At 35.3% G+C, this 16,772-nt stretch overlaps 1 protein-coding gene across 1 annotated transcript in view; it reads right to left on the minus strand.

Annotated features, from left to right (window-relative positions):
• COL24A1 (collagen type XXIV alpha 1 chain) overlaps positions 1-16,772 on the minus strand; it is a 383,490-nt gene that overhangs the window by 107,317 nt on the left and 259,401 nt on the right. Inside the window, exons 34-38 of the mRNA XM_066372218.1 lie at positions 13,098-13,151; positions 6,593-6,646; positions 6,161-6,214; positions 4,827-4,880; positions 4,379-4,486 (exon numbers count right to left, since the gene is read on the minus strand). Of these exons, the coding sequence (XP_066228315.1) occupies positions 4,379-4,486; positions 4,827-4,880; positions 6,161-6,214; positions 6,593-6,646; positions 13,098-13,151 (324 nt within the window). The remainder of the gene's footprint in view (positions 1-4,378; positions 4,487-4,826; positions 4,881-6,160; positions 6,215-6,592; positions 6,647-13,097; positions 13,152-16,772) is intronic.

The following is a 16,772-nucleotide window of genomic DNA, read 5'->3' on the forward strand; positions in this document are numbered from 1 at the left end:
CATACGTAAAACGGTTAACGTAATACACCATATCAACAAAACAAAGAACAAAAACCACATGATCTTATCAATAGACGCAGAAAGGGCTTTTGATAAAATACAACACAATTTTATGTTTAAGACTCTCAACAAAATGGGTATAGAAGGAAAATATCTCAACATGATAAAGGCCATATATGATAAACCATCAGCTAACATCATATTAAATGGCACTAAACTGAAGGCTTTCCCCCTTAAATCAGGAACAAGACAGGGTTGTCCACTCTCTCCACTCTTATTTAATGTGGTACTAGAGGTTCTAGCCAGAGCAATCAGACAAGACAAAGAAATAAAAGGCATCCATATCGGAAAAGAAGAAGTAAAGGTATCACTTTTTGCAGATGATATGATCCTATACATCGAAAACCCCAAAGAATCCACAAAAAGACTAGTAGAAACAATAAGCCAATACAGTAAGGTCGCAGGATACAAAATTAACATACAGAAGTCAATAGCCTTTCTATATGCCAACAATGAAACAATTGAGAATGAACTCAAAAGAATAATCCCCTTCACGATTGCAACAAAAAAAATAAAATACTTAGGAATAAACATAACAAAGAATGTAAAGAACTTATATAATGAAAACTATAAACCATTGTTAAGGGAAATCAAAAAAGATATAATGAGATGGAAGAATATACCTTGTTCTTGGCTAGGAAGAATAAATATAATCAAGATGGCTATATTACCCAAAGCAATATACAAATTTAATGCAATTCCCATCAAACTTCCAATGACGTTTTTTAAAGAAATAGAGCAAAAAATCATCAGATTTATATGGAACTATAAAAACCCCCGAATAGCCAAAGCAATCCTAAAGAAAAAGAATGAAGCTGGGGGCATTATAATACCTGACTTCAAACTATATTATAGGGCCAAGACAATCAAAACAGCATGGTATTGGCAGAAAAATAGACACTCAGACCAATGGAACAGAATAGAAAGTCCAGAAATAAAACCACATATATATAGTCAAATAATTTTTGATAAAGGGGCCAACAACACACAATGGAGAAAAGAAAGCCTCTTCAATAAATGGTGCTGGGAAAACTGGAAAGCCACATGCAAAAGAATGAAACTGGACTACAGTCTCTCCCCCTGTACAAAAATTAACTCAAAATGGATCAAAGATCTAAACATAAGACCTGAAACAATTAAGTACATAGAAGAAGATATAGGTACTCAACTCATGGACCTGGGTTTTAAAGAGCATTTTATGAATTTGACTCCACAGGCAAGAGAAGTGAAGGCAAAAATTAATGAATGGGACTACATCAGACTAAGAAGTTTTTGCTCAGCAAGAGAAACTGATAACAAAATAAACAGAAAGCCAAGTAAATGGGAAATGATATTTTCAAACAACAGCTCAGATAAGGGCCTAATATCCAAAATATACAAAGAACTCATAAAACTCAACAACAAACAAACAAACAATCCAATAAAAAAATGGGAAGAGGACATGAACAGACACTTCTCCCAGGAAGAAATACAAATGGCCAACAGATATATGAGAAGATGCTCATCTTCTTTAGCTTTTAGAGAAATGCAAATCAAAACTGCAATGAGATACCACCTCACACCTGTTCGATTAGCTATTATTAGCAAGACAGGTAATAGCAAATGTTGGAGAGGCTGTGCAGAAAAAGGAACCCTCATACACTGTTGGTGGGAATGTAAAGTAGTACAACCATTATGGAAGAAAGTATGGTGGTTCCTCAAAAAACTGAAAATAGAACTACCTTATGAACCAGCAATCCCTCTACTGGGTATATACCCCCAAAATTGATACGTAAAGACACATGCAGCCCCATGTTTATTGCAGCATTGTGCACAGTGGCCAGGACATGGAAACAACCAAAAAGCCCGTCAATAGATGACTGGATAAAGAAGATGTGGCACATATACACTATGGAATACTACTCAGCCATAAGAAATGATGACATCGGATCATTTACAGCAAAATGGTGGGATCTTGATAACATGATACGAAGCAAAATAAGTAAATCATAAAAAACCAGGAACTGCATTATTCCATACGTAGGTGGGACATAAAAGTGAAACTAAGAGACATTGATAAGAGTGTGGTGGTTACGGGGGGGAGGGGAGAATGGGAGAGGGAAAGGGGGAGGGGGAGGGGCACAAAGAAAACAAGATAGAAGGTGACAGAGGACAATCTGACTTTGGGTGATGGGTATGCAACATAATTGAACGACAAGATAACCTGGACTTGTTATCTTTGAATTTATGTATCCTGATTTATTGATGTCACCCCATTAAAAAAATAAAATTATTATAAAAAAAATACAATATGCATGGTTGGGAATCCATGGCTGTGGAGGGCTGACTATATATTTTTCTATGTCTTTTTATATAAGGTACTTGAGCATCTTAAAATGTGTGTGTAGGGGTACTGAATTAAATCTTCTATGGATACTGAGGAATTGCAGTTAAATTTTAGAAGTGTCAAAAGGTATATGTGAATTTTGGACTGCATGGGGTACGGGGGCAATCAGTGCCCTTACTCCCATATTGTTCAGGGTCAGTTTTGCATTACAAGGATCATATATCATGATAAAGTGGGATTTATTTCAGGTATGAAAGGATGATTCAACGTCCACAAATAAATCAATGTGATACATCATATTCATAAAATTAAAGATAAAACCACATAATCAATAGATGTAGAAAAAGCACTTGACGAAAGTCAATGACCCTTCATATAAGAACTCTGAAATTTGGTATAGAAGAAATACATTTCAGTATAATAAAGGCCAAATATGACAACCCCATAGTTAACTCATAGTCAAAACTGAAAGGCTAAAAGCTTTTCTTCCAAGATTAGGAACAAGACAAGGGTCCCACTCTCATCACTCCTATTCAACATGTATTAGAAGTCCTAACCAGAGAAATTAGGCATGAAAAAAAAAAAGTAAAAGATACCCAAATCAGAAAGGAAGAAGCAAAACTATCTCTGTTTGCAGATGACATAATCTTAAATAAGACTTCACTACAAAAAACTGTTAAAATTAATAACTAATTTTAGTAAAATTTCAGGATAAAAATATCAAGCTAAAAAACTCCATCACATTTCTACACACTAACAATGAAAAAAATAAGACCTCATTTAAAACAGCATCAAAAACAATAAAATACTTAAAATAAATATAACCAAGGAGGTGAAAATTTATACAGACAACTATAAGACAATGATGAAAGAATTGGAACAAGACACAAATAAATGTAAAGAGATATCCTCTTCATAAAGAATATATTGTTAAAATGTTCATACTACCCAAAGCATCTATAGATTCAATACAATCCCTATTAATATTCCAAGAGCATTTTTTTTTTTTACAGAAATGGAAGAAAAAATTCTTAAAATTTGCATGGAACCACAAGAGACTTCCAAAAGCCAAAACAGTCTTGAGAGAGAACAAAGCTGAAGACATCATACTCCTATTTTCAAACTATATCAAGATAAAACTATATTAATAAAAACAGCAATGGTACTGGCATTAAACAAAAATAGATCAATGGAAATGAATCAAGAGTGCAGATATATAATCAATATGAAAAATTATGGTATAAACACACACATAGATGGTTTATAGATAGAATAGAATATTATTCAGCCATGAAAAGAAGAAAATTTTGGCATTTGCAACAACATGGATAAACCTTGAAGGCATTATGCTGTTGAAATAAGTTAAAGGCAAATACTGTATGATCTCATGAACATGTGTTAGCTAAAGAAACTGAATTCGTAGAAACAGAGTAGACTAGTGGTTGCTGGAGGCAGGGAGATGGGGGAAATGAGTGGAGGCAGGGGGTATAAACTTCTAGTTATAAGATGAATAAGTTTTGGGGATCTAATGTACAGCATGGTGACTCTATTGTATAATAATACTGTATTGTATAGTTGAAAGTAACTGAGAAAATCTTAAAAATTCCCACTACACACACAAAAGGGTAACTATGTTTGGTGATGAATATGTTAACTAACCTTATTATGGTAATCATTTAACAACATATACACATATAGAAAATCATTGTATTGTTCGCCTTAAACTTACATGTTATATGTTAATTATATTTCAATAGAGTGCAAGTATAAAGAGTTCAATGGCTGTGTGACACGTGGAAAGTTTGTCTTTCTACCTTGGGTGTTAGGTAGGTTGATAATCACTCTGGTTTGTCACTTTGTCAAGCTACAGTTCTACATCTCCAGTTACTCAGTGCACATATCAGGGGCTCAGAAAGGGTGCTTGTGTCTGTGTGTATACACACAGGGTACTGAGTTCACTGAATATTTAAAAATGAATTCAGTAGTACTCACCGGAGGACCCATTAGACCTGGTCCACCCAAGGGCCCTGCAGCCCCTGCTAAGCCTGTTTCTCCATCTTCTCCATCCTCTCCGGGAAGTCCCCTTCCTCCTGGATTCCCCTGTAACCCAGTAAAAACTTTTAAGGAAGGGAAAGTAGTAAAATAATTATGCCACATAATAAGCAGATTTTTGTTTAGAACATAAAAACAGTTATATGAAGGGTGAGGCAAAAGCAGGTTTATAGCTGTTTGCATAGAAAATAATACAATAATTAATAAATAATAATATAAGAATAAACTCTGTGTTTCATGAACTCACAATTGTAAACCAACTTTCTCCCCATTCTGTATGGTATTTTAAAGATTTCACAAAACATCTACCTTATACATAATATTATACATAATATACATAATATTATACATAATATTAAACATCTACCTTATACATAATATAATTTACCTTTAGCCCATCTTTCCCATGGAGTCCGTCTTCTCCAGGAGCTCCTGGTTCTCCCTATTTTGTAGCAGAAACAGTCAGATCTATTATTTTGCTAAATAATTTTATTTTTTTTGCTTCTGGTACCTATATAAAATAGCATTTGTGTACATTTATTCCTACTTCATTATTTATAAGAAATATTTGACAGTATAATTAGCATGATTTAATTTTCCTGGAATAGCTCTAAAGATGATTTAAGGAGTCATAGTGTTGTAAATTCAAATATAAGCTGGTCTCGGGATATCAATAACCTTTAGATTATAAAAGGTAATATATACCCATTTGGTAGCTTTGGAAATTTATACAGTTAGACCTCTGTTTCTGAGTTCAAGAACTGTAAACACCACACTTCATGAAATTATACTACTTTGCTGTACTAAATTGACATGAATTAATACACTAATTCAGTTGAATTCAGTGTACCTGATTTTTAGTGTCTGTATTTTCACCCTTACAGAGGAGAAACAATGAGACCCTGGTACATCAAGAAGCTGTTTAATAGATCCAGAACTTATAAGCATGTAGAGCCATGCTTTGTAAAGCTAATATAGCAACTGGCTCTCTTGCTACCTGAACTATTTAAAAGTAAATTAATCACTGTGTCTCCACGGCTGTCCCACTCTTCCTGACACTTGCATTATTCTGATCCTACACTGCCTGCCCCATCCCCTGCAAAATAAAGGGGAAAACATAAAAGGAACTGGATGCAAAATATATCTCCTAACTTTGGCTTTCCGTAAACAAATGTCTCAAAATTATCTAGGGCACTGTTATCTTGGGAAAAAAACCACAGGTCAAATTAAAGGCTGTCTCTATTAGAATAACTTCTGTAAAATATCTAGTTACAACTATTCACTGTTATTTCCTTGAATGACCTTGCATGACTAGTTATTTTCTTTTTCTTTCTTTTTTAAACATAAATTACATTTCAATCTTTCGTCTGTCTTGTTATGTCAGGAAATATCCTGAAAGTTGATCACTAGTATTTGTGAATTTCTTCCTAATGCTAACATTAATGACAATCTAAGTGACTCCACGTGATTGGCAGGGGTTCTGCAGAGTACATGTGACTGTGGAGAAGTATGTATGAAGTCAGGACTCTAAATATTACTAAATCACAATGTGAACAGAGTTTGGCACGCAGCTTTAAAATTATAAAATTATGCAATACAGATACACATTTTCTATAATGCACCAGAAAGGTTTATTATGCAGTTTTTGAAGTCTTTAGGCTAAGTTTTGTGTCTCTGAAACATGTGTGTGGTTTATCAAAATGGTTTCTAGTAGATACTTACCCGTAACCCTGGTTCCCCAGCAACTCCAGCACTGCCTGCAGGTCCAGCATCTCCCTGAAGAAACAAAGGGGAAGAAAAAACTCTTTTCCATTAAAACTTCACGTTCAATATTTATGGAGGACATATCATGAGGACTGGTGTTCTGAAACACTTCCCATTTTTTTCCTTTTTTACAGATTAATTTATTGATATTTTGCCCATTAGCTTTATTATTTATATCCTCTCTCATATATATAAATCTTTATACACATACACAGATAATATTTTTCTGGCAAAAATATTTTCTGGATCATTTGAGAACACTCTCCATTTTTATCTTCTGTCCTTCACCCGCTTCAAGATGGTTTTGCCAAAATGTGTCCAATGTAGGGGATTCAGAGGTAAAAGTTTAGAGCCCCCCCCCCCCATTTTACTGTCGAGGAAGGTTGTTACCTTTGCACCTGGCTCGCCTTGCAGACCAGATTCTCCCTCAATACCTGAAGGTCCCTACAAGAGAATGATTTGATACATCATTTGTACACATTCTTTAACCAATTTCAAAGGCAATTAGAGCCTCTTAAGATGGTAGTAATTTTTAGCCCAAGGTTGAGTTATATATATCCAGGTAAGGATCTTTATAAACTTCATGGCATAAAACCAGATAATTTCTGGGACTTCAACATTTCAAATGCCAAAAAGAAAAATAACCTGCAATCAAGATTTTTAAGACCAGTTTTTTCCAATTCTTCAACTTATTTTATTTTTTATTTATTTATTTATTTATTTATTATTTTTTTTTCTGAAGCTGGAAACGGGGAGAGACAGTCAGACAGACTCCTGCATGCGCCCGACCGGGATCCACCCGGCACGCCCACCAGGGGCGATGCTCTGCCCACCAGGAGGCAATGCTCTGCCCCTCTGGGGCGTCGCTCTGCCGCGACCAGAGCCACTCTAGCGCCTGGGGCAGCGGCCAAGGAGCCATCCCCAACGCCAGGGCCATCTTTGCTCCAATGGAGCCTTGGCTGCGGGAGGGGAAAAGAGAGACAGAAAGGAAGGAGGGGGCGGTGGAGAAGCAAATGGGCGCTTCTCCTATGTGCCCTGGCCAGGAATCGAACCTGGGTCCCCCACATGCCAGGCCAACGCTCTACCACTGAGCCAACCGGCCAGGGCCTCAACTTATTTTTTAATCCTTTGTCAATGACAAACTATCTCCCATTTCCTTTGCTAGTTTTCTATTTTCATACTCTTACTATTCCTGGTATTTTTTTCACTTTTTACTCTTCCTATCCATTTCTGGTAAGCTCTCTGGGCACACTTCCTTAAAACATTCATTTTTTAATATTGGTTTTATAAAATACATCACACAAAGAAGATACAAATTTGTTCATATTATAAAAGATTTTATCTATCTATCTACGGCATTTTCTTCCACTCTCCTTTCATGAGTGGGTCCAGTTGAAAAGCTTTTGTTTCTTTTTACCTTGAAAACATACAACTCCTGGTAACCACTGGCTGTGTCTAGGCCTGGATCTCCTACAATTGCTGTTGTATTCTTTTTTTTCTCTTAAAGATATTTATTTTGTTTTGAACATGCTAATGCACACCTTTCACACATACATACACATAATTATAAGCACATACATATGTGTTCTACAATTGCCATGTTTTTGGAGTGGAGGGATAGATTAAAGCATTCATTTTTAATAATATCTTGACCAAACATTTTCTTTTTGCTTTCTTTCTGGGGTTCCTCAATAGATCCATGGGTGATAATCTTTCTTATAATTATTGTAGATTAAAATATTACTTATGTCATCATAGTATTTTCAATGAAAGTAAGACCAATTTTTCATTAGACTTAGCTTCTGCAATCTATATTCACTAAAAGAAAAAAGAACTGTATATGCACAACAGTACTAACGGACTTATAATGAAAAGCCCAGTACCATTCCTTAGAGGCAACTACTTTATAAAACAATTTTCATTTTTAGTTCTCCTAGTGGTTACTTCTCTAAGCCGAAAGTTATACATTTGCTTCTTGATGTATCTCCTTGCTAAAGTTTTATTCCTTCATAATTCTTTTACCATTACTTTGTCAATTTCAAATAATTGTATTATTTAAATTTTTCTGTTGGTTATGTTTATGACTTCTCTACTGCTATGAGAGGCAGTGCAGTACAGTACTTGAGCAGAGGGCTATGAAGTGAGGTGCCTGGGCTTCCAGTCTGCCTCAGAAATGACAGAATTTAATATCTCACTCTAAGATTAAGTTTCTCTCTTGAGAGAGAATTCTTTCAGGATTTCTTTCCTATCAATATTGCTTTTAATTTCATAGGCCTCCTCAAGTTCCTAATCGCTCTCAATCTTCAACTCCTTTGACTTCTTTTATTCCTTTCAGAGGCAAAATCCAATAGCTGATAGTCTGATTGTTGTGGTATCTATTTTTTTTTAATTCATTAAACCCCCCTGTACATTTATATTCTCCATTGACTACTGCTGGAAAAAATTACACATTTGTGCAAATGGTATCATTACATGTTGAGAGGCACTGTGGCTAAGAGAATACTATGAGGAGATAGATTGCCCAAATTTACATGTAGTCTCTAACACTACTATTAGCTTTGCTCTTGAGCAAGATACTTAACCATTTTGTGCCTTAGTTTTCTCATCTGTAGAATGAGGATAACGACTGCATCTACCTCATGGGGTGTTGTGATGATTCATTAATATAGCAAAGCACATAAGTACACTGGTCATATAGAAAGTGCTCCATAATCGTTAGCTATTATCTTCATCATCACCATTAACATAATGAAAATTCACTGTCTTCTTCAGCTTGACTTTTAGTAAGGTATACATGCTCTTCAACTTGTCTTTTGTCATTTCCCTCTTCCATTATTGTCAACTATTGTTCTAATCAGCATGTTTTCCTCAACTAATCTACTCAACTCCCATGCCTTATCACAACAGAATTCTTGTCTCCCACTCTGTTAAAATAACTTCCAGTTATGAGGTATGACTTCTCTCAGCTTTCTTTAGGTTCAAGGGATGTGGGTTAGCATAGGTTACCAGCATTAGCTTTTGAGTTGGATATGGATTCAAAGCCCAACTCTGTTACTTGTTAGCTATTTATGTTGGGGCAGATTGGCAAATAATGATCTAAAGCTCCCTAACATTCTTTTTTGGTCTCAGAAAATGATATTACCATCCATCCTGTTGCACAACAGGAATAATTTTTTTTCAAATTTTTAAAAAATATTTTATTTATTGATTTTTAGAGAGGGGGGGGAGAGAGAGAGAGAGAGAGAGAGAAAGGGGAGAAGCAGGAAGCATCAACTCCCATATGTGCCTTGACCAGGCAAGCCCAAGGTTTCGAACCGGCACCTTCAGTGTTCCAGGTCGACGCTTTATCCCACTGTGCCACCACAGGTCAGGCCATTGGAATAATTTTTTTACTTCTCTTTTCCCTTTACTTTTCATATTCCATAAATATGCAGGTTTACTAAACTTAGATAACAATAATTTCTCTAGTTGATCCTCTTATTTCCTTTTCTTTGTCTACTACTTTAGTTGAGACTGCCGTCATTCCTTGCCTGGTTGAAAGAAATAGCCTCTTAGTAGGTCTATCTGTTTTCACTTTTGTCTTCCCAATGCATCCTCCTTGAAACTGTTGGAATTATATTCCAAATACACAAATCTGACATTATCACTGCTTTGCTTATACACCACAATTACGACAGCACATAACATATAAAGTTCAAGTTTCTTAACAGAGTACATAAGACTTTTCATGATCTAACCATTTCTCTTTGACTTCATCTATTATCAATTCTTGCTTTGACTTTAAACATCATTGAATCCATACTGTCTCATATTAGCATGCTTCTGCTCATTCTATCCCTTTTTCTGGAATTCCCTTATCTTTATTTCTTCTTTTCATATAGCTAAGACTTATTCATTCCTTAAAACTCATTTCATACCCTCTTCATACACAAAAACACATTGCCTTTTTTCCTTAGCTGGGTGAGGTTAAGTGCTCTTAAATTGTCCTGTGACTATCTCCATCACTGTGTCTAACAGATTGTAATATAATGACCTTTTATATGATTATATTCTATAATGGATTATAAACTCCTAGGGGAGTCAGGGAGCATATCACAGTCATCCTTTTATCCCCAGTGGATATAGTGCAGAGCAAAAAGCATGGCAAAATCATGTAAACAAAAATAGTCAACAAATTGGAACACATAGGGGAGGAGAAAAGCTTTAGTGGGATGTGGTTGAACACATCTGCAGAGGTTAGAGAATATAGAATATTATTTACCATGTTAAAAAATTGACATTTTATTAAAGGCTATACAAACTGTTAAAAAATTTCAAGGAGAGGAATGATAATGACAAAGATAAGCTAGCAACAAGTAGCTTAGAAATGATGGGAATTGAGGGAGACATGGGATAAAAGCAGACTAAAGTACTGGCAATAGTGATGAAAAGGAAAGGTTAGAGTTGAGATTCAGAGTGGGGAGGCCTTATTCAAAGGGGAAAGATGGCTGATTGGAGAAGACAAAGTAGGAAGAGGAGTCTAGGATGACTCAGTTTAAGATTAGTGGGCTAAAAGAGTTATCTTTCAGTGAGCTGGGAATAACAGAAGAAAGAACAGTGGGAAAGTAATGGGTTTGGATTAGGTATTTTAAGTTTAAGATGTTTGTGGAATATCTAGGTACATATGGAAAAGCCAACAGAAAATCAACAGCTGGAGCTGAAGAGAGAGGCATGCATTAGAGCAGTGGTTCTCAACCTTTCTAATGCCGTGACCCCGCAATATAGTTCCTCATGTTGCGGTGACCCCAAACCAAAAAATAATTTTGGTGGCTACTTCATAAATGTAATTTTGCTACAGTTATAATTCGGAATGTAAATACTTGATGTGCATTATGTATTCTCATTGCTACAAATCAAACATAATTTAAACATAGTAATTAATCACAAAAACAATATTTAATTATATATTGAGAAATATTTATTACTAATGGACCTCCTTACCTAGTGTATTGGGGCTACCATTCCGTAAATAGCTGCTTAACTAATGGATCTGTTTTTTCCAGATTAGTGGCAAGTTTTCTATATAGAACAGTGTGAACTACGTCATAGGATACACTGCAGTTTCTGCACAGCATGGTATCTTTCAGGGCTCTTTCACACTATAAAGCAGCAGTTTCTGCGGTGGAATCCACATCTCATTTACTTTAATGGGAGACCCGTGGATTCCGCAGAAGAGAGATCCCCTGTATAGGGACTTCTATAGGAGGCAGATCTTTTACACTGCAGAATCCCGCACAGCAGATTCCTCAGTGTGAGGCCTCTTTCAGTCTATTGGGGGTGGCGGATTCCACCTTTGGAATTTTTCTGCTCTAGGAAAAGTTTTAGCGTGAAAAAAATTAAGCAACATGCTCTATATTTGAGCGGAATCTGCTGCGGCCTCCCACTGACTTGAATAGGAGAGGAAGAAATGTGTCGGAAACTGTCATTTCTCCACCTCTTATTGAAATCAAAAGGAGGCTGCGGCGGATTGTGTGGTAACCCGAGATTCTTGGGAGCTCTCTTCCACAAAATCCACTGCACTCCCAACGAAATCAATAGGAGGCGGATTCAATGCCTGAAACCGCTGATTTCAGCAGTTTCCTCATTCAGAATATGGGAAAATAGTGGGAGATATGGGAGATAATTATACATTGGGGAACAGTGTGAACTACATCTTATAGTGGTCTCTTATAGTATAAGACCGATGTAGTTCACACTGTGTAAATGTATGGTGCTTTGTGTAAGTGTAAGCTGCTTTGTGTACTGTGTAATGATTACACACAAAGCACCTTACACTTACACAGTATTGTGTGTATGGTGTGTGTACTGTTTTTACATTATTAACCTTTTTTACACCAGCAGGCTGTCTCGCAGGCTCTCTTGGCTCTCCGCCTCTTGCCTCTCTGCCTCCTAGGCTTCTGTCCTCCGGCGCTTGCTGCACCTGCCCACTGATGACGTCAGCAAGCGCCGGACACACGTAATGTGCTATGGATGAACAGCCGTGCTGCTATGGACTGTGGAGCGCTACCCCCCCCCCCCCTTAGGCCCCAGACGGATGATGCAAACATGTCTGTGCATGACCGCAGGCATTCAGTTTGGAACGCACATCCATAACGGCCTGCGTTCAAGCTGAATAGCGCTGCTGCAGACGGTAGCGCGGCTTCTCAGTGGCTAAAGCCATCGGAAATATGTATTTTCCAATGGCTTTAGGTGACCCCTGTGTTTTGGTCATTCGACCACCCGCCGGGGTCGCAACCCACAGGTTGAGAACCACTGGATTAGAGCTAGCCAGCTGGGAGCTGCAGTAACACTGGTAATTAAAGTCTCTGTGACAGTGATTGCTAAGCTGGGGAAGAGGAAGGACACTTCACATGGATTGAGAAAGGCTAATCAGAGGTAAAGAGTGGAACCAAGAGACATCAGTTCCAAAGAAGCAAGAAAAGAGAAACTTTATGTCTAATTTATTTAGTGCTAAAGTGAATAAACAACAGAAATAGTAATTACATCTTATTACAACTGAGATTTACTATTCCAAAATATATCCTGGATCGGGGTCATGTCTCCATATTTTTCTATAAAAAACATAAAACATCTTAGAGTGAAGGGTTATCAAGTTAACTCTCAATTAGTTAAGGGAAAGTTTTATTTACTTTTTGTTCTGTTATTCAAATAAGCTGTTAAGAGGAAAACTTTATATATATAAAATTAGGTCCACACAAGTCATCTCGCTTTCAATGGAATTTTATGCTTGATTTTCTGAATATGAAACAAAACACTATAAAATTATTCTCTATAACACACATCTAATATATCAATTACATATTAAGGAATATTAAAGTATTAAACGAACTAACAAGAAAGAGCCACAAAATACTACCTCAGCACCCATTTCTCCAGGAGGTCCAGCATCACCAGAAGGTCCTCGTGGTCCCTGTATTAAATAACATTTAAAATATGAGAATCAAAGTTTATTCTATATTTCAATTAACATATGTATCTAAATATGGAATTTATAAGATAGCACATGTATTAAATAATATAACACAATATGTTTATGTATTACTTTACTTTCTGTATAAACAAAATTATCTTTTTTGATACGTGTTTTTTTTTTGTGAATAACAGTAAGGTATACTTGGATTAAAAAAAAAAAGTAAAGATAGTACCATTCATTCTTTCATTCCTTAATTTATTCATTCATGAATAAATACTTATCAATGCCTATTAAATATAAAATATTGTGCTAAGGAATTTAAAATGTTATTTAGTGAGTATGATAATTACAGATTTAAAATTCTGTAAAAATATATGACAAACAAAACAGTATTTTTGAAGAATATTTGATATCCAATGAAATAAAATATGTTGGAGTTTGTTTGATGTCATACTTTATCACATTACTGAGTCCAGCTGAACAATTCCTCTGTTTTATATAAATGGATATAACAATGTTTACACAGGATAATCAATAAGGGCAATAAAACATATGTTGGGACCTTTATGGAAATTTTGGTCACTGTGATACTGAATACAGTAGTTTAAGGAAATAAACATTGAGTAATTAGCTTATTGTCTAAACATTAAATTGTTCAACCTAAAGGATCTTTTTAGTGTGCGGAAGCCATTTAACTGGCTAGAATTATTTTAGATAAATTAATATTTATTTAGCAACTAAAATATAATGTTATTTCTCCAGCCATCCAAAAAAGCTATTTGCAGTTTTTGATCTTTCTGGAAAGACAAAGGTGTTTTTTAGAGTCAGAAAATAACAAGATAAAATTTCCTATGAGGTTTTACTCCATCACAATTTTGTGAACACCTCATTTTTAAAATATGTTAATAATGGGGAGAAAAAATGTGGTACAATTGGTTGTCTTAAACTGCTTTTCTAAACTATTACAATAATCTTCATTTAAAAATATTTGAAAAGTATGGAGAGTACAAAAAAACAGATTAAGTCAAACACCATAAATATTCTTTCATGGTTCCTTTTAATTCTTTTGTGGAACCATACTTATAAACAACTCTATATCCCTCTGTTTTATCTCTTTTTTAAAAATTAAGTGAGAGGTGGGCAGGCAGGCAGATAGACTCCCACATGTACCTGACCAGGATCCACCTAGCAAGCCCACTAGGGGGCGATGCTCTGCCCATCTTGGGCATTGCTCCATTGCTCAGCAATCAGCTCTTCTTAGTGCCTGAGGCGAGGTCATGGAGCCATCCTCAGCACCTCAGGCCAACTTGCTTGAACCACTGATCCCTGGCTGTGGGAGGGGAAGCACTAATGTTTCAGTTTTGCATTGATTGGACTTTTTTTATATATGTAAATAGAATCTAGATTAGAGTTCAGCAAATATCTTTTCCTAAAGGGCCAGATAATAAGTATTTCAGGCTTGTGGATCATCCGGTCTCTGTCATATATGTCAACTTTGCTGTTGTAGCAAGAAAACAGCCATACATATATAAGTAAATGGTTGTAGATGGTTTCAACACAATTTTATTTACAAAAGCAAGTTACTAATCTGAGGGCTATCATTTGATTTAGATACATAGTTTGCCCACATACTTCTAAAGAAATCTAAGATTGTCATGAAGATTTTAAGAAAGGGTTTGGCTAGGACTGAACTCCTAAGTTATATATCTGATTTTACTCTCACCTCTTGCCATCTCCTCTTCAGTTCATTCATTTATAAATGTTGAATCTCTTCATATCTCAGACTTCAATCCTGTTCTCTTCCTCCTATATTCTCTCCTTAGGCCAATGACTCAATATTTTTAACTTCAGTAAATTCTTCTGCTCTGAGTTCCACATCTAATTGTTAACGTCACATTTTCTCAAAGGCATCTCTAATTGAGCATAGCTAAACTGAAACCTAGCTTTCTGTTGGTATTTCCAGTTCTGGTAAATGATATTATTATCTCATTAATTCTTCAGACCAGGAACTTAGAAATCATACTTCATGTATAGGAAGGATATCTATATCCTGTTGATTTTATCTCCTTTTGAATCTTTTATATCTACAGATTTCTTTACTCTGCTAATCTAGAGGGTTCTATTATCTGTTACCTGGGTTATTGCAACAGAAAGCCATTCTTTTCTATTTGTGATCCCTCACAATTTGATCTCTACCTTGTTGTTTAAGTGATTTTAATAAAGCAATAATTGGGTAAAACTAATCCTATCCTTTCAATGACATCCCTTTGCTCTTAGGATAAAAATAGAAATCTTTGGAAACATGGCTCATAAAGCTGCAGGTGTTGTTTCCCCTTTCCATCCTCATCTTGCACTCAGTTTCTACCTGACTCTCTTGTGCCAGAGCCATGTTGGCCCTCTCTTATAGATCTTCAAATAAATACGTAGTGCTTCCTCCCAGGCTCATGACTTCTCTCTGAAATGATGTTTTCCCATATCTACCTAAGTAACTACTATTCATCCTTAAAGAGATAAATACTCATCCTCATAAAAGCTTTTCCTACCCCTACATTAGAATAGTTTCTTCGTTGTACATTCTCTGAAAACTGAATTCCGATACTTCAGGGCATTTATTTAAGTTTTAAACTATCCATTTATCTCTGTTATTAATTAATATGTCCTTTTATCATTATACTGAAAATTCCATGGTTACCACTATACTCTAAGTGCAGGTTCTTAATAAATATATGTTGACTGAATAAATGAATGATGAATTACCCAAATTGCAATAATTGCATTGCAATGACTAAAGCAGTTTTGAATCTTGTCTGAGAAAAAGAGATAACACTAATAGGGGTTGGCTATAGAAAAGCTGTTATGCTCTATTTTAGTATTCTTGAAATATAAATATGTTTAAATATGTCTTCAGTGTCCTTCATTTTACCAATTTATTTCTATTTTTTTCTATGATTTGTCCACGCAGCTCAAATATATGAAACAAAGTTTTACTGTATCTACTATAAATTAATTTATGTTTTACTTATGAACCTCACTAACCCTATGACTTGAGTATCAATTTTTAGGTGCTGTTATGCCATTTTGTCATTTATGACTACAATAAAAAAATCTTTTTTTTTTGTATAAGGCCAAAGATACTGTCTCTGCTGTTGCCATAGCTTTTGAAACACTTATCTTTACTTAAATGTGTTCTTTATTATGTGTTAAATTATTTTCATTCCACTTCACTTCATCTAATATCATTGGCTAAACAGTATACCTTTGGGATAGGATCTTTGGTCAATTCAGTTTAACAAACATTCATTAAATATTAATAGATATAATATGCCAAACGTTATATCAGAAAAGAAGACTGCAAAGGTAAAAAAACAAAAGGTCTCTGACTTCAAGGAGCTACAGAATTTTTTTAGAAGAAAAAGCTGTATAAGTAAATAATGCTAAAGAGAGTTGCATTATTTTTAATAAATATTAGAATTGGGAGGCAAGTTGAGAGATATAAAATGGGGAGAAAACTGAGAAGAATTTAGTTTGATAAAATAACATATCTAAGAGTCTTCAAATAGAAAGAATTATATATATGATCAAATTTTTATTGTTTAGAGAGCTATATCATAGGTTAAA

This window comes from Saccopteryx leptura, chromosome 3 (genome assembly GCF_036850995.1).
Source record: "Saccopteryx leptura isolate mSacLep1 chromosome 3, mSacLep1_pri_phased_curated, whole genome shotgun sequence".
In the NCBI taxonomy this organism is placed as follows: Eukaryota; Metazoa; Chordata; class Mammalia; order Chiroptera; family Emballonuridae; genus Saccopteryx; species Saccopteryx leptura.